The sequence below is a fragment of the Notechis scutatus genome, chromosome 8 (genome assembly GCF_049901735.1).
Source record: "Notechis scutatus isolate UNSWTSFEM ecotype Mainland chromosome 8, rNotScu1.2, whole genome shotgun sequence".
NCBI lineage: Eukaryota > Metazoa > Chordata > Lepidosauria > Squamata > Elapidae > Notechis > Notechis scutatus.
Window position 1 is genome coordinate 3,225,660 of NC_142016.1, and position 26,646 is coordinate 3,252,305.

The 26,646-nt window shown below is 42.0% G+C and overlaps 1 protein-coding gene across 1 annotated transcript in view; it reads left to right on the forward strand.

Annotated features, from left to right (window-relative positions):
- The window catches only part of LCK (LCK proto-oncogene, Src family tyrosine kinase), a 36,237-nt gene that overhangs the window by 4,020 nt on the left and 5,571 nt on the right, over positions 1-26,646 (forward strand). The window contains exons 2-9 of the mRNA XM_026673696.2: positions 3,524-3,630; positions 4,127-4,208; positions 8,936-9,026; positions 9,852-9,950; positions 14,601-14,704; positions 17,819-17,968; positions 18,546-18,698; positions 19,940-20,119. Coding sequence (XP_026529481.1) covers positions 3,529-3,630; positions 4,127-4,208; positions 8,936-9,026; positions 9,852-9,950; positions 14,601-14,704; positions 17,819-17,968; positions 18,546-18,698; positions 19,940-20,119 — 961 coding nt within the window. The 5' untranslated portion in view covers positions 3,524-3,528. The remainder of the gene's footprint in view (positions 1-3,523; positions 3,631-4,126; positions 4,209-8,935; positions 9,027-9,851; positions 9,951-14,600; positions 14,705-17,818; positions 17,969-18,545; positions 18,699-19,939; positions 20,120-26,646) is intronic.

The window sequence follows — 26,646 nt, forward strand, 5'->3', positions numbered from 1 at the left end:
GATAAAAAGCATATAATTATCTATTGATGTACAAAATGGAGGAGGAGCAAGTCAAAGAAACAATGATTTGTTTGGGCAAATTTTTTTTGGTTATAATATAGAATTAGACATGTGGCAAAAACTATGGGATAGGAACTATAAGTTGACGGCTTTGGCATATAAAGAAAATTTATATAAAATGTTTTATAGGTGGCATCTACCACCAACAAGATTGGCAAAAATGTTAGGGTTAGGGTTAGGGTTAGGTTAGGGTTAACTTGTCTGCAAAATGCTGGAAATGTAATAATATGAGGGGCTTACTACCACATGTGGTGGACTTGCACCAAAGCAATACAATATTGGGAGAAAATAGAGAGCTGGGTGGAAAAATAATTAAACAGAAGATAGATTGGAAACCAGAAGCATATTTGCTGGGCATAATCCCAGAGGGTTATGATAAAGGATCTGCATATTTAATTTTACATGTATTGACAGCAGCAAGGGTTAGCTATGCAAAATTCTGGAAAAATGAGAATCCCCCGCCAGATGAGGAGGTACTTAGGAAAATTTTAGAATGTGCTGAGATGGACAGATTAACCTTAAAAATAAAAGAAAAAGAAGACCCAGAATACTACTTGATATGGAATAAATTCTATGATTAGTTAAAGACAAAGGGTAGAAGTTAGAGAAAGAAAACAATGAATGTTTTTATTAAAAATAGAGATGATGTATAACTACAATATTATATGATATTATAAGTATTCTTATTAGAAAATGGGACAATTTTTTTTTATAGTATTAGCTATGGTTCTTATTCTTCCTTTTTCTTTTTTTTTAAAGACAAATTTTATTAGTTTTACAAAACAATACACAAACAAACAAGGCATAATAACGTAAAAGATCTTTTCTGAAAAAACCAATAAAACATACAAAATAGTTCCAAATTGTAATATATATATTTACATTATCTGTTCAACTTCGTATCTTATCCCAACTTCTCCTTTTCATTCTATTATCCAAATTATATTTCTTGCTAATTAAAATTTTATTGCCTTTCAAAAACAATACACAAACAAACAAAACAGAGAACATAAAAACATAAAACATATTTTCTGAAAGTTGCTTGATCCTGGGTTAAAACTCTTCACACAGACACAAATTCAAAAATCATATTCACTTTATATACCATTCCATATCTTATTACCATTTTCAATATTCTATATAGCTTCTTCCCTCTTTTATCTTTCTTAGTTTTATTTTATTTATCTCATCTCAGTTCAATTCATAATACTTATCATTCTTTGTCTGTTCTATTTCCAGCTATCCATTCATCTTTTCTCTTTAAATAAACTTCTCCTGTACACTGATTGGAGTGACGCCTTTGACTCTTTCCCCTAGCTTAATAATACTTAATATAACACTTAACTTATATTGGGATTCTGTTTAGTACATTCTAAAATTGCACAATAAATTTTATGAGAAAGGAAAAAACACAACAATAACAAAGAAAAAGCATATAAGACCACTATCAATACCATTAAGAAACTAATCATACATATTAATACTCATTTGTATCTTAAGCATTTTATTCTAAATACACCTATAAAAACACAATCTTATGTACCTTACAGAATCCCTTTTTTTCAATTAAATTTACCGATTGTCTCTAAATGAGTTTTGTTTCTTTAAATCTTGCTTCCCACCATTAAGGCTTCTCATCCCATCCTTTCTCTCTTGCTTATTCTTCTCCTTGCCCTTTTTACCCCTTTGTCTCTCCTCCTCCCTTTTCTTCTTCTGCTTTCCCCCTTTCTGTTGTTTTCTAACCTTGTATCCACCTTTCATCTCATTTTTCTCTTTTTTGGTTGTTTTTTCAAGCCTTAAAATCCCCTTTTTCTTTTCCTCTTTCTCCTCCTCCCCAAATAGAACCATTTGTTCATCAAAGATGGCTTCTTCTTTGTCCCAGTCATCCTGCTGCGCAGTCAATTTTTCATAAGTGCATACCGCCATTTCTAGAAATTGAAAAAGAGTGCCCAAAGTATCTTTTCCATCTTGTTCTTCTTTTTTATATTTTTTATATTCAATTTTTAGTTCATCCACAAGCAATGCCATCGTGAAGAGAAATTTTTTTTCAAAACAACCACCCAAGTGTTTTTAATCAAGAATAATTCCCAAAAGTTTCAAAGTCACCAAAGAATCCAAATAAACTATTTCTTTTAATATTTTTTTCTTTCTTCCATTTCTCCTTCTGGGGTTGCTGTTTGATCAAAGAGTTCCAATTAAAATATATCTTTTAGAAGCCGTATTAATATTCAAAGCTCTTTAAAATTCTAGGCCATCTCTTCCTTTTTCAAATTCTGCTCCAATTTTTTTCCCTCTCCCTTCCCACTTACAGCAACAATTTTCCTTTGAATGTTCAGAAATCCATACCTCCAATGTGGGTTTTCCGATTTCTTTTAAGATTCTATCGCTGTCACGTTCGGAAGGAGAGTGGAAAAAAAAAAAAGCTTTTCCTTTAATTTACATTCGCCGCTTGACACATTCTGGGAATGATGTTTCTTTAACAAGTTTCAAATTCCAGGATACTTTCACTGTTACTTGTCCCGGTCAGCAAAAATCACTTTCACTTCTTCACAGCTCCTCCTGCACTTTCTTTTCCCGGCTGAGCTCTTCTATGTGGCGGCCATTACTGACCGCCGCTCAGCTGCCTTTGGAAAAGGGGGTTTCGCTGGCTAGGGAAGAGAGGTGCGATATCTCTCGACCCTGCCAGACCCCCCCCTGTCTTCGCCACCTTCTACGGAGGTGGCTTAGCCCCGAAGCCAAATGGCTCGGGGCACTCGGGCAGTGAACACAGGCAGGAACCGCGCACAGTCGCGAATTCCTGCCTGCTCCGAAGTGCTGCAGACCGGAAATCCAGTTCTTATTCTTCCTAAATAGCAGACTCGGACAAAACACTGTATTCAAAAATGTTTATGTATAAAAAAAATTTAAAAAGGGAAAAAAAGAACGTCAAGCCCCAGCAAAGTACCAGCAAAGAAAAGAAAATTCTGGAGCTCAGGTGTCAGTAAGTCTGGGTGTACTGCCAAGAATCTTTAATTGTTATAAGGGCTAACTGAGAGGCAATTTCTGTAAGCAGGGCAATAAAGATTAGACTAGAAACAATACCAGAATGCTTCCTTCCTGCCTTCCTTACAGGATTAGCCCTGTAAAGTGGAAAAAGACAAAAGATTTCTTCCAACAACCAGTTTTCCCAACTGCTTAGAAAGTTAACTACCTGTTCTCTTGAATAGGTGCGAACCAGTTGAATCCCACCACTGGTGTCAAGTGATTGTATTGCTGCTTCTAGTACCTATTAGTTTATTTCAGTAATGTCATGAATGATGGGCAATATATTTTGTTACAAATTCATTTCATTTTGCATTTATTTATTTATTTATTTATTTATATTTCTAATTTCATGAGATTTGCCGAAGATCTTAGATGTTCGGAGTTTTGAAGCTGGGCTCATGATTTGGTTGTGCCTCGGTTTCCTCTCCTGTCTTTGCAGACATTATGGGTTGCTGCTACAGTTTAGACTATGATGATGACTGGGCTATAGATGCTGAGATTTGTGAGGTGTGCCACTATCCTATTGATCCAGCCACCAAGCCACAGGTAAGAAATCTCATTTATTGCTCTGGTATGCTCATCTGGACATTAATCCCATAACTCCTTTTTGAAAACTCATTGGGGAGCTACTGTATGCATGGAATACTTTACTGTACTGTATAAAGCAAGGTTTCCCAACCTTGGCAGTTTTAAGATGCCCATTTTAAAAAGACCAAGGTTAGAAACACTGGTATAACGTCTCACCCCAAAGGTGTCCCACTCTGGCTTGTGTATTCCAACTTTTGTTTGAATTATGTCTTCTTCTCTGGCCTAGTTGTATACCTGATTTCACAGGTAGCAGGATCCATTTTCATTTTAGCCAGATCAGGAAATATGGCACACTATAAGACTATTAGAGAATAATAATAATTTCATGTGGGTGAGAAGGAAGCATTTTAGTTCTGGCTTTCTTCCATCACATTTGAAAATGGTTCTACCTCACTTTTCACCTTTCTTGCAATTAAAGGATGTTTGATTTTAGTTAGCATTGTTTCTCCTGCAGAGACCCACTTTAAATGTTTCTGAATTACACACTCCTCTGTTGATGACTGAAGGGATTCCTCCTCCCAGTTCACCCCTTCAAGGTAAGCATTTTCTTCTCCTTTCAACTTTGGGAGTCGGCCAAGGCTGTGCAAAAACTATCTGGACCTCTTTGCAATGCAATAAATCTGTAGCATCTTAGGATTGGTTGGAAAGTCAAAGGGTTGGGGGAAAACTTAGGGAGAGAACAAAAGAAGGGAGCCGCATCAGTTTATCAACAAGTGGGAGAGATAGATTGCATTCCTTACTACATTAGAACTGTGGCTAATCCTTAAGTCTGAACAAGATATGTGTGCACGCATTCCTTCAAGTCAGGTGTTTTTTTTTTAACTTATGGTGACTATCTGGACAAATCTCTACTATTTTTAGCCTTTTTTTTCCAGAAGTGGTTTGCCATTGCCTCCTTCCTAGAGCTGAGAGAGACTGGCCCAAGGTCACCAGGCTGGCTTTGTGCCTAAGACAGGATGAGAACTCACATTCTCCTGATTTCCAGTCTGCACCTTAACTCCTATCCTAAGCCAGCCCTTGTTGGTTCCCAAAATATACAGCAGGGGTCCCCAAACTTGGCAACTTTAAGACTTGTGGACTTCAACTCCCAGAATTCTCCAGCTAGCTGGCTGGAGAATTCTGGGAATTGAAGTCCACAAGTCTTAAAATTGCCAAGTTAGGAGACCTCTGTCCTACAATATTGTGGACTCTTCAGTTCTTCCATAGAAAACCAAAGACATTTTTCTCATCTCATCTTTAATCCCGCAAACCATGTTTGTTTGCTTCTACCATGTCCATAACTCCACTTCTTTGATTGCTTATTTATTTATTTATTTTATTTTGTCAAGCGATTATAAGATAACAGGTATAAATATAAACATAGCTATGAATACACAAAATGGATACATATAAGAAAAATAAAAAGAAACAATCCACTCATGACTTTTTAGACCTTCTTTTTGACCCACTGGCTCTTCTTTCATATATTTATTGTTATTACGGTGTTTCTCCAACAATACGGCCTCCCCCAATAGGAAGTTCCAGCATGTTTTATAGGCATAAAAACAAATTAAGCCCCTCCCCCCAAATTAAGGCCTATATTAAACATGTGAAATAGGGGGGAATGGCGGGGGGGGCCCTGCCGTTAGGAAGTACTTTTGTTGCATACACGGATATGGTGCTGCCTGCATTGACTTCGGCGTTGGTGGGGCACTTCATATCGGGAGACCTTCCGCCAGCATTGCTTTCCCTTCTCCCCATGCTGCTGGCATTTCGTGCACCCATGCGCGGCCAGCCAGTGCTCCTCCCTGCAACCAGAGCCCGGCGGAGACACTCGGCTTCAGGTGCTCCTGTCGCCGCCTTCCCTTCGCCTTCAAAGGCAAAGCCAATTCTTTTAAAAACGACGCCCTACTACTGGGACGACAAAGACTCCCCTGCCCGAGAGGGCAGCCCAACCCCACATGGGGAGGTGAATCTCCCAGGGCCGCAGCGCAGGATCGGGCCACCCTGGGAGAAGCGCCCAGTCGCCATCCCTGCCTAGTGCCTGGCAGAGCGCGAAAAGCTTCGCCTGGGGAGCCCAGCGCAGCTGACAGGCGGGCCCTCCTGCCCGGTGGCAGAGCTCTCACCAAGGCAGCGAGCACCTCCCTGCCAGGCCCTCCGCTCATGCCACCAGGCTGCCCGAGGCAGTGATAGCGCCCAACCACCCACGGACAGCGAGGCGAGGCGACAGCAGCACTGCTTCCCTGACCAGCGGGTCCAGCAGAGAGAGCCCGAAGCCGCCCGTCCTTTCCACCCCTCGCCCAGCCCGTCCCCATCCCCATGCATCTCCAAATGCACCAGCAGCTCCTAACACTGCAGCGGCACGGGCATCAGGCAGAGGCGCTCACTCGGCGGGGCTCAGCTTGGAGGAGGACGTGGCACAGGCCGTCGCCTTGCCTCCCTGTCCACGGATGGATGGGCGCTATCACTGCATCAAGTGGCCTCTCCCGGTGGCCCCTTTGGGTTTGGGCTGGAGGGACTTGGGAAGGAAGCCAAGCTCGGGTCGGCCCGGCTCTTTTGCTTGGCAGGCGGGCGCGCACCCGCGGCTCTGGTCCGGCCCTGGTGGGATGAACGGAGGGCTCGGCAGGGAGGCGCTCACTGCCTTGGCGAGAGCTCCGCCGCCGGGCAGGAGGGCCCGCCTGTCAGCTGCGCTGGGCGAAGCTCTTCGCGCTCTGCCTGGCACCAGGCAGGGATGGCGGCTGGGCACTTCTCCCAGGGTGGGCCGATCCTGCGCTGCGGCCCCGGGAGATTTGCCTCCCCACGTGGGGTTGGGCTGCCCTCTTGGGCAGGGGAGGCTTTGTCGTACCGGTAGTAGGGCGTCATTTTTAAAAGAATTGGCTTTGCCTTCGAAGGTGAAGGGAAGGCAGCGACAAGAGCACCTGAAGCCGAGTGTCTCTGCCGGGCTCCAGTTGCTCTAAATGCCGCGGCAGCACAGGGAGAAGGGAAAGCAACGGTGGCGGAAGGTCTCCCGATACAAAGTGCCCCACCAATGCCAAGGTCAACATCCAAGCCATTGCCGCCTGCCCGCTCAAGGATGCAAGCGGGGGAATTAAGTCACCCCCAAAAAGACGGCCTAGCCGTTTTTTTGGGAGTCAAAAAAAAAATAAGCCCAGGCCTTATTTTGTGAGAAACATGGTATTTATTATATCAACTTGACAAGGATTTTCAGATGTGGGTTGCCATTGCCTTCTTCCTAGAGCTGAGAGAGACTGACTGGCCCAAGCTCATCCAGATGCAATGGTGTGATTCTTTTTTTTTTTTTTTACTACCGGTTCTGTGGGTGTGGCTTGGTGGGTGTGGCAGGGGAAGGGAAAGATACTGTAAAATCTCCAGTCAGAGGTGGTATTGGCCGGTTCTCTGAACTACTTAAAATTTCCGCTACTGGTTCTCCAGAACTGGTCAGAACCTGCTGGATCCCACCTCTGCCTAGATGGCTTCATGCCTGAGGAGGGAATAGAACGTACAGTATTCTGGTTTCCAAACTAGTGCCTTAAAACTACATCAAACTAACTGACTTTGCTGATAAACCCAACTCTTATTTCCATAAATTTAAGCGGACAGTAGCAGGCTAATTTGCTGATATTTTTTCTTCTTTCAGCACACTTTTATTTATATGATATATTATTCCCAACTTTTCAAAAGCATGTCTTTTCTACAAACATTTTACTAGAGGCAATAAATTCATGTACTTCCTTTAATTGTTCACCATTTATGTATAACTTTTAGACACCTGTACCTTGATATGTGATAGATTAATTTCAGATTCAGATTCCTTCTTACATCAGAATAATCTTTACAACTGTTGCCGCAATATTTTGTAATCTCAACAACATAGCATTGTTTACATACATACACATTTGTCCGTAACCAATACATGTCTAATGTCACCAACAATATTTTAAAAAACATTTTCCATAAATTCATTAAAAAGCAAAAATGACAATAATCTTCCTTGATTTATTCCTTGCTCAAATATTAACTATTTGCTAAGCATTTAACTGATTCTCCTGCTCTTTGCTTCTGTCATGTACCACTCTTATTGTTTTCAGCAGTCAACCAATTCCACATTCCATAACTATTTGCTTTAGGATACACTTTCTCTAAATCAACAAATACTTTATACTTCCTCACATTCGTACATTCTTTAATGACTTGCTGCAGAGGACACACCTCTTCAACCCTGCCTAGAATATAGCCACACTGCAGTTTCTCAATTTTGTTGATTGATACCTTTCATACTCATTCAGATTAGTATCAGCTTCCTACTACTATCTCTGCATATAAGAATAATAGCAGGATTTCTCCAATCATAGACACAGTCTTCACATGTGTGTTAAATAAATCGCACAGATGATCCATAAGCATATTTTAACACTTCTCCAGTTATGTTGTGTACACCTATCACTTTATTTTCTGACATACTCATAGCATACATGGCTTCCTTTTCCTTCTTATTGAACATTGATTGCATTTCTTTTGATTCCATTCTTCAACACACCACTATCCTCCCCATATAAATTATTAAAATACTCCTTTCAGCTTTCCCTCACTTCAATTTCACTCCAGATGATTTTACCACTTCAAGTTTTAAATGGTTTCACTGTGTTGGAGGCTTCTAATTTAGCTCTCTTCACTCACTGAAAACACTATTTTGTGTAGGCTGAACCTGAGGGAGGGGTCAAACATGTCATAAGACATGAGTCCATGCATGCTCACCTTGAATGCTCTCTTATCTCCTATTCATTTCCCTTAACTGCCAATTAGTCAGTTTCTTGTAGGGAGCTTAAGCTTGCAACAAATCTTTACACTCATATGAACTACTTGACTCTCCTGATTTCCCTGGTGCTTGATATTCTGTTTCCTTAAGAATCATTCCTTTTTGCTCCTTTAACTGTAAATGTTGTGCTTGAATATATTGTTTGCAACTATTCTCTCTCTCTCTCTCTCTCTCTCTCTCTCTCTCTATCTATCTATCTATCTATCTATCTATCTATCTATCTATCTATCTATGAAAGTATGTATGTATATATATATGTGTGTGTGTATTTCTTGACTCATTTGTTCCAAGCAGCCATTCTCTTCAATATACCTTCTTTCATTCTCAGCCTCTTTTATGTCTGCATCCTCACAATATCCTTCCCCATGGTCTTCACACATGTCCATAGTCTTCTGCAATGTAACTAATGTCCTTCTATTCCTAGCAGCCTTTACTCAGAAACCTATTTTATGTTCATGCCCTCTTTAGATAAACTGGTGGTTGCACTCTATGACTATGATTCAACTCATGAAGGGGATCTGCTGCTTCGGACAGGAGAACAGCTGAGGATAGTAGAAGAGTAAGCTGGTTTCTCTTGTGGGGCACTACATGATTCATCAGCAAAAGAAATGAACTCTTCTGTCTGAAAATATCTCAAGTTGCACTGAAGGCTTGTATTCCACTAGGAAGTGCAGCTTCTAATCATGTCATTATCAGTAATATAGGTCAATGAGGATTTAGACATACATTAATTCTGTAAAAGGTTTCTAACTGGGCTGTGAGAACCCTCAAGATTAATTCAGCTCAACTGATTTAAAACTGCAAGGCCTTGTAAGTATGTATGTATACATACACACACACACATGCAAACACACCCAAACACAAACCAAAACAATGTGAGAAGTCTATGTTTTTGTCATGATTGAATTCAGTCTCTGAGTTTGGACTTTCTACCAAGGCACAGAAATTCATGTATTGCCTCTAATTGGTTGTATATGCATAAGTTGTGAAGTGTATAAAAAAAAGGTTTGGGCTTTGATTGACAGGCTGCAATAGTCATCTTGATCTATTGGACACCCTGCTCTCCCCAGTGGATGCTCTGGTGTTAGAGTACATCCCACTCAAGTTCACTGTCCTGAGTGGAGGGATGACGGGTCACCTTTTGATAAAACAGATCACAAAAATTCACTGTGCAAAAATTATACTGTGATAATGGGAAGGAGCTCCTTGTTTGGGGAAGACTAATGCCTGGTGTCCAGCTGACATGGCTAAAGGAACACAAACTGGAAGAAGGAGGAATAGGGTTGTCCAAGCCTCCATTGGGATTCATTCTCTGCCTTTGTCTGTTGGGTAGGGATGGGGTTGAAGAATAAGGAGATGGACAGACAATTCTTCCCTCTTTTAGGACAGGGGAATGGTGGAAAGCTCAGTCTCTCACCACAGGACAAGTGGGCTATATACCATGGAACTTTGTCGCCAAGTTGAACACACTGGAACAAGAGCCGTGAGTAGCAAGAACTGTTCTTCTCTATGCCCGTAGCCACAGACAGGCTGTATTTTTAAGGATATCAAAACAGGTAGTCCTTGATTTACAACCATTCATTTAGTGACCGGTGGTGGTGAAAAATGTGACTGTAGCATCCTGTAGTCGTGTGATCATCATTTGTGACCTTTGTAGCCAGCTTTTGACAAGCAAAGTCACAATCAATGGTGCCTTACTTAACAACCATGGCAAAACAGGTTATAAAATCAGGCGTGATCACCTGATGCTTTGTTTAACAAGCACACCACTTAACAACAAATCTTTTGGTTCTAATTATGGTTGTAAGTCAAGGACTGAATGCAATGATAAGAGGCTTATACCTCAGTCCAAATCATGCTGACTCACGTTTAGTCCATTGATAAATTAATATATTGATAAATCTTGTCTAGCTGTTGATTGCATTAAGAAAGTTTCATTTTTATTTTCTTAACAAATGTTACTTATGGTAAACTACTAAAGGAGTCCATGTGCTTTTGTGTGTTTTATATATTTTTCTGTGGAATGAAAACTTGTGTGTCTATTGTACTTTTTAAAAAAAAAGTAGCTACGGATGCAAATAAAGGTAATAATTGACTTAAGTGAACAGTTCACTTAATGACTGATCAAAGTTACAATGGCACTGAAAAAAGTGATATAACCGTTTGTCACACTTACGACTGTTGCAACATTCCCCTGATCCTGTGATTTACATTTGGATGTTGACAACTAACTCATATTTGTGATGATTGCAGGGTCCTGGGCTCATGCAATCCCCTTTTGTAACCTTCTAACAAGTAAAGTCAATGGGGAAACCAGATTCATTTAACAACTGTGTTACTAATTTAACAACTGCAATGATTCACTTAACAAATGTGACAAGAAAAGTTATAAAATGAGGCAAAACTCGCAACAAATTTCTCACTCAGTAAGATCAATTTTGGGCTCAATTGTGGACATAAGTTGAGGACTACCTGTATAGTCTATTGCTAAAGCCGAGTCTTTCTGTGTCAGCTCAGCTCCTCTTCTCCAACTTCATACCCAGTAAAAGGAGTTAGGTGTCCATGTTCCTCATGTGTGGTCCAACAATCTCAATCTCAGCAACTGTGGACTTCAGCTCTCAGAAAGGGGAATTCTGGAACCAACTGCAAGAGATGGTCTTATGCCTTTAGCAGGCTCAGGGTTAGAGAAGACCAAAGAAGAGGATGATACTATCACAGACTATTCATTGATCCTGTAAATTTCTATTGTGGAACAAGGCAAATGAACAGCAAATCTGAGTAGAGCTACAAAAGGTGCAGAAATTTGCCCATATCACAAGAACATGTGAACAAACGGATCCAGGAAACCTATCAGTCTCAATGAGAAGATTCTTGAAAAATACCTCAATATATCAATTCCTGGGAAGATTCTGGAAAAGACAATCGAGCAACAAATCTGCGAACAACTAGAGGCAAACAAAGTCATAACCAAAATCCATCATGGGTTTGTCAAAAACACATCATGCCAGACAAATCTTGTTGCATTCTTTGATAAAGTGACAAAATTAGTGAATCAGAGAAAGACTGTGGATATAATTTACTTGGACTTCAGTAAGGCAATTGACAAAATAGTCCACAACCTACTACTTGATAAGATAGAAACATGTGGATTCATAACTGATTGACTAACTGTACTCAATGTGTAGTCCTCAATGGAACTGCATCTACATGGAGGGACCTATGCAGTGGGGTGCCCCAAGGCTCTGTCTTAGGCCCAGTACTCTTCAATATCTTAATCAATGATTTAGATGAGGGGATAGATGGGAAACTTATCAAGTTTGTAGACAACACCAAGATGGCAGGAATAGCCAATGCTCTAGAACAGGGCTCATGGCCTGCGGGACAGATATATCATGTGCTGGTCATGCTCATGCTTGGTTTAGCAAAGGGGGAAAAAGTCCCGAAACATCACAAGATGCCATCATGATGATGTGAGTTTGACACCCCTGCTCTAGAAGACAGGCTTAAGATACAGGAGGATCTTGACAGACTTGAACATTGGGCCCTCTCTAACAAAATAAAATCCAACGATGAAAAAATAAGGCTCTACGTTTAGGCAAATGCACAAGTATAGTACTATAGGTAGTACCTGCTTCAATAGTAGTAACTGTCAGAGGGACCTTGGAGTCCTAGTGGACAATCACTTAAATATGAGCCAGCCATGTGCTGCAGCAGCCAAAAACCCCTATTCAGTCCTAGGCAGCATTAACAGAGGGATAGAATCAAGATCACGTGAAGTGTTAATACCACTTTATAATGTCTTGGTAAGGCCACACCTAGAATACTGCATTCAGTTTTAGTTGCCACGATGTAAAAAAGATGTTGAGACTCTAGGAAGAGTGCAGAGAAGAGCAGCAAAAATGATTGGGGGACCTGAGGCTAAAACATAGAAAGAATGGTTGCTGAAATTGGGTATGTCTAGTTTAACGAAAACAAGGACTAAGGATGACATGATAGCAGTGTTCCAATATCTCAGGGGCTGCCACAAAGAAGAGTCAGTCAATTGTTTCTGCAAAGGACCAGAAGGCAAGGCAAGAAGCAACGGATAGAAACTAATCAAGGAGAGAAGCAACCTAGAACTAAGGAGGAATTTCCTGACAGGGAGAACAATTAACCCGTGGAACTCCTTGCCTCCAGAAGTTGTGAATACTCCAACATTGGATATTTTAAAGAAGAGATTGAACAACTATTTATCTGAAATGGTATAGGGCTTCTTGCCTGAGCATGGGGTTGGTCTAGACTAGAAGATCTCCAAGGTCCTTTCCAACTCTCATTCTATTATTCTGTTATGTTTAGCCCCACACCAAGTTCATCAACCATTTATTTTCTCAGCCCTTTAAGGTTGGGCAGATCAAGAAACAGACCCCATACTACACTCTCCCTTTTTTCTATGGGGTATGATGAAAGAGTCTCGAAAGCCTGATTATCCAAAAGGGTCAAGACAGGGTTAATTTGAATTTCTCCTTCATGCCCGGCTCTGTTTCAGGCTAAGCTGATATTTTCCTTCTTCGAAGTCATCCTCCTATTTTTCTACCCCACAGAAGTAGCTGGTTGGTTCCTTTTTTTACCACAAGGCATCAAATCTTTTGAGGCCATGCTGTGGACATCACCAGGGAAGTGGTTACAGGGACTTTGGTCTTTGTGGGAACCACACTGTAAGCCTGACTGCAAGGTTTCCCTCAAAGCTATATCTGGAGAGTATTTAGAGCAGGGATCTTCAAACTTGACAGCTTTAAGACTTGTGGACGTCACCTTCCAGAATTCCTCCTCCAGTCATGTTAGTTCAAGAATTCTGGGAATTGAAGTCTTAAACTTGCCCAGCTTGAAGACCCTTGATTTAGAGGTTACACAAAAAACACAACCTTCATCTTGATCAGTGGTGGAATTCAAATTTTTTTACTACCAGTTCTGTGGGCATGGCTTAGTGGGCGTGGCTTTGTGAGCATGTCAGCGGAAGGATACTGCAAAATCCCCATTTCCTCCCCACCCCCCTAACCTGCTTTCCAGCTTCGTTCTCCTGTGCAGGGTGACAAAAGAAGACCCAACTGATCAGCTGGGACTCAATGGGAGGCAGAGAATAGATGGGGGTGGGGCCAGTCAGAGGTGGTATTTGCCAGTTCCCCAAACGACTCAACATTTGCACTATTGGTTCTCCAGAACTGATCAGAACCTGCTGAATATCACCTCTGATCTTGATCCATCAAGATCATGGTCTAGTCACCACTGACAAGTACAATCCCTTGAGTTGCTTACCTTTTGTGCTCTAAAGTTGAGGAAGAATTTTTTTCAGGGTAAAATGGTCCCAACCTAATTCCTTAGGTCTTCTTGTGTTTTATCCTTCACCTCTGTAATTGAGTCCCTCCGCCTTGTTGCTACTTGTCCTCTTCTTGTCCTTTCTTACATCTTTCCCAACAGTCTGGACTTTCAAGGGAGCTGGGTATTCACCTAATACATCAAAACATAATAATTGAAACTAGTCATTTGTGCCTCAACCAAGGAGTCTTCTTCAACATTGTTTTAAAGTGTTGGTGCTTCTTTTCTTCAAAGTCCAATGTTCACTTTCACAGAGGGTCCCAAGGAGCAACTTTACTTGCACAATTCTGGTTTTTGTAGTATAGACACATAGCTCTTTAATTCAACAGTAAGAGAAGGGGAACAAAATGTAGGGGTTGAAAAGATCTTTACTGGGTAAATGGTGAATGCTTTTGTTCTTAAGGCAGATGGACTAATTTGGGAATGGTTTTGCAAGAAACAAAACACGTTTTTTGATTGTGTGACACTACAGTTCTCTTTTCTCTATTTTGTTCTTCTGGATCAATATAAATATATGGATTTTTTTTTAAAAAAAATAGTATATTTTATAAGCTATAGTGGAAATATTTATTGTATGCCATTCTAGGAATATTCATTTTGCAGAGTGGCCAAAAAAGGTTTCAAATTAAAATGTAAATGTCGTCTTTTCTTCTGTAATAAGCAATATCCTCACCTTGTTTCATTTTAAGTCAGAATAGCTGTGGTCGCTTACGTAAAACTATAGAATGTACAATGGGCTGTGGATAGAACTCTGTAAACAACAATGTGTTGTTTCTTGCAGTTGGTTTTTCAAAGCCCTCAGCAGGAAGGATGCTGAGCGCCGCCTTCTCGCTGCTGGTAATACACATGGTGCTTTCCTCATTCGAGAGAGTGAATCCACCAAAGGTAATTTGTTTAGACAAGGCTCTTATCATCATTTCTTCTGTATTAGGAAAATGACAAAAAGATTGGAGAGGGAAACTTTGGAGAAGGGTCCTTGGGTGCCTTACATGATAGCAGTCTTCCAATATTTGAGGAGCTGTCACAGGAAGATGGCAGGACAACAAGTAACTAGTGGAAGCTTATCAAAGTGAGATGGGGCAACTCACCGCAGCCAACTTGCTATGGCCAACTTTCCTTGGTCATCTCACTATGTTCAATTTGCGTGGCCAACTTACCGTGGGACAACTCGCCATGGCCAACTTGCCATGAGACAACTTGCTGCAAGACAATTCAACAATTCAATTTAATTATTTAAAATAATTAAAAATATTTTAATTTTTGTCACTCACATTTCATTTTGTCCCTCCTTTGGCACCCTTTCTTTAATGATTCTATTCCACTATTCAATATTAGTGTAATTCTTGCCCCACAATGAGCTGTCCTGCAGTGAGTTGGCCGCAGCAAGTTGACTGTGGTGAGTTGTGGTATATACCCTATCAAAGGGAGATCCAACCTAAAATTGAGAAGAAATTTATTTCTCAATGAGAAAAATTAATCAGTGGAACTGCTTGTCTCCAGAAGTTGTGGGTGCTCCATTACTGGAGGTTTTTAAGAAGAGGTTGGATAGTCATTTGTCTGGAATGGTAGAGGGTCTCCTGCTTGGGCAAGAGATTGGACTAGAAGACCTCTAAGACTCTTCAAGTCTCTTATTCTGTATGTTCAACCAGTCCGCCTGTCAACAAACTTGGGATTCCCTACACCAGAACAACCCCCCACTTTTCTCAAGAAAACCATCAATTCCAACACAAAAGAATATTCATAGCTCAAGCTAAACTATGGAGTCCTTGATGGTCTCTGAGCTTGGTTGTTAATTTGCAGAAACATTTAATTACCGAACTAGGTAAGGTTATCAGTGTGAGGAAGGGTGGGGTTTGTTCCCTTTACTCTTCATGCGTTGGTAGGTGAGTGTGGTTTTCTCATTGCTAGTTCCTTGATTAAGGTAACATTGTATGCTAGAAAACATTAAAGCCTCTCATTAATTCCTTTATTAGCATTTTGTTAGTATGTTCATTGTTTATGGGAAAAAAATATTTGCCTTTTAATGACTTATCTTGTGTCCCAGTCACTACTTCTGTGTTCTCTGGGTGGGGGGTGAGCAAGGCTGACAACCACTTCCTTAAAAGCTTCAAGGGCTTCCAGTCATGCCTATTGTTGTACAATTACTTCGCTTTTTTGTCACCCTGTTGTCATCCTTCCATTTGGGAGGGGAGGAGAAGGAGCGGGGAGAAGAAGAAGAAAAGGGAGGAAAGGTGTCTGATACTTCTGACTGACAACGTTGCTGCCTTCTTCTTGGAAGCAGCTGGAGTCAAGGCTGGCTCTATCACTGGGCAGAGGGAAGCTGCGGGCGGGAGCAACCATGAGAGGATTTAGTTTCGTTGGAAATTTCAGCAGCCTCCTTTTCTTGCCACAAGAAAGCAAAGCAACTGACGAAAAGAAATGTGGGCAAGCCAGCTGCTGCCTTCAGGTGCATTGGAGAAAATGGAAGTCCCTTTGCTGTTGCAAATGTTCTGGTGCCGCTTTGGTTCCCTTTCTATAATGGAAGCTGGCATAAAATTTATGGCATACAAATAAACGAACAAATAAATGAACAAATATGGAAAAGAGTCAACTTGAGAGCAAGTTTAGTTTAACACAGTGTTTCTCAAATAGGGGCACTTGAAGATGGAAGGACTTCAACTCCCAGAATTCCCCAACCAGTGGGCAATGGGGTATAGAATTTTGGGAGTTGAAGTCCACCGATCTCCAAGCTACCACAATTGAGAAACACTGCATTAGGGTAGATATCACTCTATCCACAAGCTTCCCCCTGCCTCTGTCTGATGGCTGACAAATCCAGATTGAGAATTTTGTTCAGCTAAATTGTAGCCTCTCGTTTGCTCTCACACAATCTGACCTACCTCCATACTGTCTGCAACAAAATTGACAATAATTGTATGTTGTTAAGCTGTGAGATTTGTCTCTGAATTCTTTTCCCCATCCAGTTTCAGTAGCATCTTTTCAAACGGGCCTATTTCATCAAAAGGCAGAAGTTTTGTGAGCAAAAATGAGAAAAATTATTACAGTCTGTCCTTCTGAATGTTAGCTTCTATAGATACACAAATGAGAAAAATTATTACAGTCTGTCCTTCTGAATGTTAGCTTCTATAGATACACAAATGAGAAAAATTATTACAGTCTGTCCTTCTGAATGTTAGCTTCTATAGATACACATCAGTTTGAACCCCTCTTCATTTCCAAATCCTTTCTTAGCTGTCCCCCAAATCTCATATCCTAGCTGCTGTTTTGCAGATACCAGTAAAGGTTTCCCTTCTATCTTTTACTGAGAAGCCAGAGATGGTGCTGTTAAAAACTCTGCCACCAGTTTCTCTCTATCAAAGATTTGAACATGTTGGGTTGAAAAGATGCAATAGCAGAGATATCAAATGCTGAGCCTCAAATAAGCAGGAGAACTATGGGTAGTTGTCAACTTACAACCATTTGTTTAGACTTAGAGGCTCTTCAAAATTACAGCAGCACTGAAAAAAGTGATTTATGATTGGTTCTCACTGGTTGTAACTGTGGTTGTAAATCAATGACTACTTCTAAATGTGTGCCTCAGGCAAGTGCTCAAAAAAAGTCAAGAAGGCAGCCACAACAAAAAGAGGGAAGATTTGCCCCATTTAATCCCATAAAAGGGATGGGGGTTTAATTGCTTCAATGGGGCTGCCATTTTGACTTTTTTGACTGCTTCTCTGTGGGCACTGGCTTATTTCGTCAAAAGGAAGAAGCTTTTGTGAGCAAAAATGAGGAAAAATATTAAAATGTGTCCCTCTGATTGTTAGCTTCTAAAGATTAATGTGGGTCTCTTCCTACCAATACACATCTAGTTTAAACTCCTCCTCTTCACTCCCAAGTCCTTTCTTAACTGTCCCAGCCAGGCAAGGAAGCATTTTGGAGCAAGGAAAGTAATGCTTGCCCCCCCTCCTCTCTCTCTCTGAGAAAGGGACAGAAAAATAACTGCATTATGTTTCTCCCCAGACTCCTTCTCCCTCTCTGTGCGAGATTTTGACCAGAACCAAGGAGAAGTTGTGAAGCACTATAAGATACGTAATATGGACGGTGGCGGGTTCTACATCTCTCCTCGTATCACCTTTGACAGCTTGCACAGCCTGGTAGAACATTATACCAGTAAGGCTCAAGAAGCTGCTGGAGAGCCTCTTTTGGGTGGGACTGGGCTGCCTGCTCTTCTCATACAGAAAGACTTGGGGTCTCCTAATGTTGGAGATGCTAATGTAAGGGCTCTCAAGGGCCACATGGTTTCTGTGGTTTTAGCACCTAAGGCACTAATGTAGTTGTTGTCCTGGAATTTGCACCATCCGGGAAAAGTGTTTCTCAACCTCAGCCGCTTTAAGAAAACTTCTTGAAGGTTTTGAGGTTGAGAAGCACTATTCTAGAACAGGGGTCTCCAACCTTGGCAACTTTAAGACTTGTGGATTTTAATTCCCGGGAACTCTGGGAGTTAAAGTCCACAAGTCTTAAAGTTGCCAAAGTTGGAGACCCCTGTTCTAGAATAGTGCTTGTTATTTGTAAAAATGGCTCCACGTATGAGAAGTCGCCCTTTCTGAGGATGTTTTGGATGACCTTCTTTTATGCTTTGTCCTGCAAAGCTCCAATGCTCTCCATGCGCAGACATGGTCCAGTGCTTTGGTCCTTTGGTCTTCCTCTGATCTATTGACTCTTCTCCTTTGCACCATCCTTTTCATAGGTAACAAGGATGGTCTCTGCACCCGCCTTTCCAAGCCTTGCCAAACTCAGAAGCCACAGAAGCCCTGGTGGCAGGATGAATGGGAAGTACCCAGGGAGAGCCTGAAGCTGGTGGAGAAACTGGGAGCAGGGCAGTTTGGTGAAGTTTGGATGGGTAAGTGGGGTGTGGATTCATGAATACTCTGTTCAGCCATGACTTTCAGCAATTCAAGAAGCCATGCTTTTATTAGAAAAGGCTGTTGTTGTTGTTGTTGTTGTTGTTATTATCCCATCTTTATTCTTTGTATATCCTCCTATGTAATCCTTCCTCCTCCTATTTTCCCTATAACAGCAACCATGCGAAGTGGGTTGGATTGAGAGAGAGTGACTGGCCCAAAGTCACCCAGCCAGTTTTCATACCTAAAGTCGGATTAGAACTCACTGTGTTCTGTGTTGATTGGCCCAAAGTTACCCAGCTGGCTTTGGTGCTTAAGATGGAACTAGAAATCATTGTCTCCTGGCTTCTAGCCTGGTGCCTTAATCACTGAATCAGACTGGCTCTCATGATACCAAAGATTAGAAAGAAATTAAGCCATTTATACTCCCTGATCTTTTTCAAGTGACAATAAAGACCTCCATGCAAATGTTTACCATCTAGTTTCACCCACCAAATGTCATTGCCTTAATTGTCTCCTATTTAAAAAATTACTGAAATGATTTTACATAATTTTAACCATTTGTTTGATGAAGTAGGATTCTCAGTATAGACCAACTTTGCTGCTGAGCTTTTAATTTAGTTTCTGTCAAATTGTTTGTGGCAGGAAATGACTGCTGTGAAAAACAACGGCTGTGTTGGTATCACAATGTTAACCAGATCAGTTGCAAACTTGGAGGCTACATTTGCAGAAAATGCTATGTTTGGTTAGATTCAATGTCAGCTAGCTTCTTTATGGCTTGTATGAATCCAACTCATGTGATTATTGCACGTTACAAGACATTGTGCAGATTCAGGAAATGAGTTAATTTCATAACCCAGTGAAATATGTTGTATGAACACAGCTGTTGGGTTCAAAAGTGCATGAAGGGCTCAAGGCTTGCATTATCCGAATAAAGGCATTATCTGAATAGAGGCATCACGTGTTTGTGTGCTGAAAACGTTTAGATGGCATTCACAGTCATACAACTGAAGTCCTACTCTGTTTTTACATGGACCATGTGATACATGAAGAAAAATGCATGGTTTCAGTTGTGTAGTCCTGGCCATCATCATAACTTACCTGACCCCCTTCCCTCACAAACAGGCCTACTGCTAGACCAAAATGATGGAGAGTTTCCTCTTCAACTGTTGATTTATGTCCAGCAATGAGGAATTCAGGCTTAGCCCTGGGCCCATATCTTCCCTCTCTCCCTCCATAGGCTACTATAAGGGCCACACAAAAGTGGCCATCAAGAGTTTGAAACAAGGCAGCATGTCACCTGAAGCCTTCCTGGCTGAAGCCAACCTGATGAAGAAACTGCGCCATGCACGCCTGGTGAGGCTCTATGCAGTGGTAACTCAAAGGCCCATGTTCATCATTACAGAGTATATGGAAAAAGGTGAGCTTCTGAGAATGTTTCCTCTCATTTCATATGGATGAAGTTTGGTTCTGACTCGGAAGTGGGAAATTTTGCAGGTTTATTCCGATTCTATTAGGTATTGTTTTCTAAATGTGCTTTCCACATTTCATATTTTCTCAGGAAAGTCTCCTCCCCACTTTTCTGTTATCTCCTCCTCTTCCCATCTGTTAACCTCTAGGAAGTTGGTACTTCTGAGGTGTCAACAGATACTTGACTGTGTACCAATGGTAAAACAGTGATTGCTTGGGGCACTTAAGAGGAAACCATAGCTAACACAGAGCAATCAAGGATGATGTTATGTTTCAGATGTGAGTTGGGGCAAAATGAAGCCATCCTGGGGACTTGGGGGAAAAAGGGGGGAGAAAGATATTGCTAGTTATGAACATCTGAACTATAATTATGGTAGATGCTATCCCATTTTTGACAACATAAAAAACCAGCTGCTCCATGGTGAAACACGGACATTCTACGGAACTATTTCTTAGGCATTTTACAAAGATTCATTCAAATCTATTTTCCTCGAGAGCATCTGGTTAATTATTTTTGATAAAATGGCAGTATTGAGATATTTGTCTCTATGTTAAATGCATAGGTATACCTGTTCTTTTTTCCCTGGCTCACTTTGAGTATTGTATGAAGCACCAACATCTTTGAGTCTTTGATCCAGAGATGGTATTCAGCAGGTTCTGACTAGTTCTGGAGAATTGGTAGCGGAAATTTTGAGTAGTTTGGAGAACCGGCAAATCCCACCTCTGATTGGCCCTGCCCAGGTTGCCCTGCACTGGAGAACGGAGCTGGAAAGCAGGGTAGTGGGGTGGGGAGGGAATGGGGATTTTGCAGAATCCTTCCCCCAGGAGTGGGGAGGGGATGGAGATTTTGCAATATCCTTCCCCTGCCATGCCCACCAAGCCATGCCCATCAAGCCATGCCATGTCTGCCAAGCCACGCCCACAGAATCCATAGTAAAAAATATTTGAATCCCACCACTGGTCTGATCTATTACATCCTTGGCTCTGAAATTTAGAAGCCATTGCATGGGATCAGTTGGAGGGAAGGGCTTTTGTTTATGTCCATTGCTAGATAAGTCTTTTATTATACACACATTAGAAATAAAGTACGGTGCAAATATTTCACTTTCGCTCTCAATTTCAGGATACTCCTGTCTCCCTTCCAAAGATTGCCCAAATTGGGGCCCTATCAAAATTTGCCCGAGTTTGGTGGTGGCAGATTTGCAATCTTGGCTGATCTTGGGAAACTGATCAGGATTGGCCCTAATTAGGAGTTGGCTGGGAGATAGCTAGGAAATCCTGGGTCTGTAAAGCTAGACGGGAACTTGAAATATAGCTGTTAGAAGATAAGACAATGGGAAACTATTTCTGTAACATTTCCATGAAATTCTCAGTAACTGAGATTGATACGACCTTAAACAAAACTGGTGAACATTTCAAGGAATCACTGCCAAGCATTTGTCCTCTCCCAAATAAACAGACTAGAACACTGCAGAGAAGCCTTTTTTTAAATAATGTCACCTACTAGGATAGATAGTCCTCGACAATTGAGCCAAAAAATGTAAATTGCTAAACAAGAGGGTTGTAAAGTGATTTTTGCCCAGTTTTAGACCTTTCTTGCCACAGTTAAGTGAATCAGTTTTTAAATGAATTATGTTGATTGTTCAATAAATCTGGTGTCCCCATGTCCCCGCCCACTGACTTTGCTTATCAAAAGGTGGCAAAAGGTGACCATATGGCTGGGGACTTTGCAAGTGATGTGCCAGTTGCCAAATGTCTGCATTTTTATTATGTGACCACGGGGATGTTGCAACAGTCATAAATCAAGGACTACCTGTAATACCAAGCAGATCACCCCACAGTAAAGTACAATCACCTGAAAATCTACACTGAATGGAGTTGGGTAGTTGTTTACCTCTGTCTGTCTATATGTCTATCATCATTTCCCACCTGTATTATTATACCTCCACAAACATTCACCTCAGTGGTGATTCAAAAACTTTTACTACCAGTTCTGTGGGCATGGTTTGGTGGGTGTGACACAGGAAGGATATACTGCAAAATCCCCCCTTCCCTCCCCACCCCACTAACCTGCTTTCCAGCTCTGTTCTCCTATGCAGGGCAACCAAAGAAGAGCCAGCCGATCAGCTGGGACTCGATGGGAGGCAGAGAAGAGATGGGGTTGGCAGGGCCAGTCAGAGGTGAGACTGGCCAGTTCTCTAAACTACTAAAAATTTCCGCTACTGGTTCTCCAGAACTGGTCAGAACCTGTTGAATACCTCTGCTTCCCATCAAATGGGTTTTTCTTTATAGGTAGTCTTTTACTACCTATATAGGTAGTAAAGGACTACCTTTACTTACAACCACAATTGAGTGCAAAGTTTGTGTTGCTAAGTGAGACAGTTGTTCAGTGAATTTCGCCCCATTGCACCCCGTTTCTTGCTACCTTTGTTATGTGAATCACTACAAGTTGATAATATGGTTGTTAAATGAATCTGGCTTCTCCATTGACTCCGCTTGTCAGAAAGTCGCAAAAAGTGAGCACATGACCCTGGGGCCCTGCAACAGCCAGAACTATGAGTCAGTTTCCAAAGGCCCTAATTTTGATCATATGACCACGAGGAATGCTACAATGGCCGTGAGGGTGAAAAACAGCTTTTTTCTCTCTGCCATGGTAACTTTGAATGTTCACTACATGAACTGTTGTAAGTCCAGGACTTACATGTAGTTTATCCCCCCTGTTATTTCAGAGCCAACCAAGTTATTTTGCACAGTTCCCTTTGCTCCAGATAGTCGGGCTTGGAAGAGATCTTGCAGGATTTGGCACAAGGCAATGGAGAAAAGGAAGGAAACGAAAGGCTCTCGCAATTTAGCTATCTACAAAAGGAGCAGAGCCTGCCAGGATACAAAAATAGCTGGGGGATCTGGGAAGGGCTTCCTACCATCTATTCTCTCGTGCAGAATAACAGCATGCTTAAGGGAAGGGGGGTGGTGGGAAACCAGAGAGTACCCCACTCCAGCTATCTTGCTGTTAACTCTCTCCTAGTCACAGATAGCGTTTAGCCTCCATGAGTCTCAATGTCTTTGTCAATTAAGCCATGAAATAGCCAAAGGGCATCAACTGCTTAAGGTACTAGTTGGCCTTCATCTAACTCTGGACTCTTCTCTCTACGAATTAAGCTACTGTAGTGGTGAGCTCTTGTATTTGAACTTTATAGTCCACCAACCGCAGCCCATTCCCTGTTGCATCCCAAAGCCAAAGGGTCAGAGGTTCTGCAAACTTGACACCAAACCTGCAACCCAGAGGCTGATGTGCAGAATGATAGGCAGAATCCACATGGTGGACCTCCCTGCACAGGCAGCACTGAAGTGGCAGATCTTTTCCAAAACCCACTGGGCATGCATGAGGCAGATGATAAAGGGAGCTGCACAGCCTATGCTATCTTCCCTGTTAAGCCTAGAATGCACACGTCCAAAACTGCAAGAAGGCAGATGTGTGAACAGATTCTTTGGCCATCAATAGACTTGTGCGTGGGTGCGCTGTAATTGTTACTGGGCTGGTATATTTCAGGTTAACTTTCAGTTCCTGGAAGTGCATTCGGCCCAACCTTCATCATTGTGCAGCATAGTTTTCCTTTTCTTAAGGAATTTTCCTTTCCATGGAGAAACAGCCTTGTCTACTTGCCTCTTGGACTTTCTCTAGTCAGTTTCACCACCTGCCTGTTTTATCCCATGGAGTCAATTTCATCGTCCCCCTCCCAATCATTTCACCAAGCTCACAGAAAGCTCCCACATTATTTTACCAGGGGATCTAGGATCCTTGCCCCATACAGGTAGTCCTCATTTAGCAACTTTTCAGAGTTATGATGGTCATGAAAAAGTTATCTTACAACCACTTACAACCTTCATAAGCCTGTAAAGCAAAGGACACAGCTGACATCAGGTCATAAGCACAGTTACAGTTTCCCTTAGTGACCATTTTGCTTAACAACCAAATCATTGGTTCCAATTATGGTTGGTAAACAAGGACTATATGAACCCTAGAGCGCAAAAGTGATAACGTTGTCATTTTAGAACACGTGGAAGTGACTAGTGTCCAAGAAATATCTTGTGAAAAAGAGTGTGAAAAAAAGTCTACAGAGGGTAGTGGGGTCAAGAAAGTCAAGATGGTAGCAACAGTTTTACGATAGAAGCTCCAACACTTTATGTGAGTTGCACAAACATTGAAAAGGGACAAGGTTTTCACTGTTTTGACTTTTTAAATCATATCTGCACATGCCAAGTAACACATGAGGAGGGCTGGATATTCTGACCCTCAGGAGCATGTGCAGCAAATCAGCCAGGATGAATTTTTTTTTACTCTGCCTGCCATTTGACCCTGCAGTGTTCAGCCTTCTGGAATGCAGAATTCTTGCTGATTTATCACAATGGAAACCCTAATATGCTATGATATAATAGCTGATTTCCATCTCTCGCTTTGGGCTGCCAGGGTTTTAAACAAATCAGTGAGAATAATTTCAGTCTCCTCTCAGCTCAAGAGCAGGCAACTGTGTTTCTTGAGTTTGAAAAGAAAATCAGAGATTTTCACTCTGGTTTAAGGCATCTGGAACCTTTTTCCCCCCACATTTTTTTCCTGTGAGATTTTGCTGTCCCAGCAGAAGAACTTGGCTTTGAACCAAAATTGAGAAGAGAAGGCTAGAGGAGGGGAAATACACACACATGTGCACAGACATGCATGCATCTGCTTCTCCAAATGAGGGGGTATTTGGGTCTTTTCCTAGGCTGACAGAATAGAGCAGGGGTCTCCAACCTTGGCAACTTTAAGACTTGTGGACTTCAACTCTTTGCTGGCTGAGGAATTCTGGGAGTTGGTCCACAAGTCTTAAAGTTGCCAAGGTTGGAGACCCCTGGAATATAAAAGCAAAATCTTGGAATTTCATATTCCAACCTGCAATATTCCATGAGAGAATGATTAGGGGTTTAAGGGTATCCAAATGTCAATCTGAATTCCCAGCAGTAGCCATTATTAGAGGCACTCCTGAAGAACAGGAAGAAGATAGCTAGTGTCGTGCTGTGTATTCTAAGCAGGGGTGGGTTTCTACCGGTTCTGTCCACCTCTGTAGAACTGGTAGCTCTGAAGAGCAGCAGACATAGAACCGGTTCTATGTCTGCTGATGTTTTTGCCCACCCGCCCACCTGGGCTCTTACCTGATCTTTATTTCCTGATTTTTCAACTTCAGCTGCCGAACGAGGCACAGCTGCAGTTAAAAAAGCAGGAAAAGAGGGCTGTTTCAAAGACTGCTTCTCTGCACGCAGCATGCTGATGACGATTTACAGGCGCGCAGCTTGCAGCGTGCAGGGAAGCTCATAAATCCCGAACTAGTAGTTAACCCTGTCGTATCCCACCCCTGTTGCTAAGGTCAACTACTGAAGAGGCCAAGTACATTCTGAGAATCGGAGAGGGGAACATCAATGTCAAAGAAGATATCCCCAGAGATGGCAGGGGACTGGAAGTCAGGCTTTTGGCTCTGCCAAGTGCTGGAATAAGGGTTCATCACCTTTACCAATTTGATCTTCAACAACCCCATCTATCCTGTGGTAGGCTGCACATTTTTTTAACAACTGGTTCTGTGGTTGGGTAGGCATGGCCTGTTGGTCATGTGACTGGGTGGGTGATGTCACTCATCACATCCAGCCCTGCCTCCCGGCCAGTCGCCTCAAAAGAACAGGCGGGATTCAGCCGGTTCGGGCTAATCCCATCACTGGCTGGCCCCACCCCCACCTGTTTTTAGGCCTGTTTTTCAGCCGTTTTGGGGGCCGTTCTCAAGTTGTTCTGGGGGCCATTTTCAGGTTGATTTTGGATGGAAAAACAGCCTGAAAACAGCTCAAAAATGGCCTGAAAACAGCCCCCCAAACATACCATTTTGAGGCTCTTTTCAGGTTGTTTTTCAGGCAGTTTTCAGGCCATTTTGGGGGGCTTTTTCAGGCCGTTTTTCACCCAGAAAATGGCCCAAAAACAGGTGGGGATCGGGGCCAGCCAGTGGTCCAATTTTCTGGTTTTCCAAACCACAGAGAATCAGAACAAGGGGTTTGGGGTAAACCCACCCAAACCTGCAGCAGCCCACATCTGCATCTATCCCCCATATAAGGAATTTGCAAATATTTTCTTGGGGAATGTAATTGATGAACCATACTGTAGGTAAATATTGGAAGCCCATTTAGGTTCAAAGAAAGCATAGAGTAAACTTTTCCTTGAGAGTGTGTGTTTGTATGTGATGTATGACTTAGAATTCTCTAATTGTGGCAGCAATTTTAAGAGAGCAAGGAATCTAAGGAGAGTTTCTTCAGTATAAAACAGCATGGTTGAAAGAGTTTGAAACACTCACATCTGAGGAAGGAAGGTGGAAGGGAGGAAGGTGGAAGGGAGGGAGGGAGGAGGGGAGGGAGGGGAGATTAAGGGGGAAGGGAGGGAGGGAGGGGAGGGAGGGAGGGAGGAGG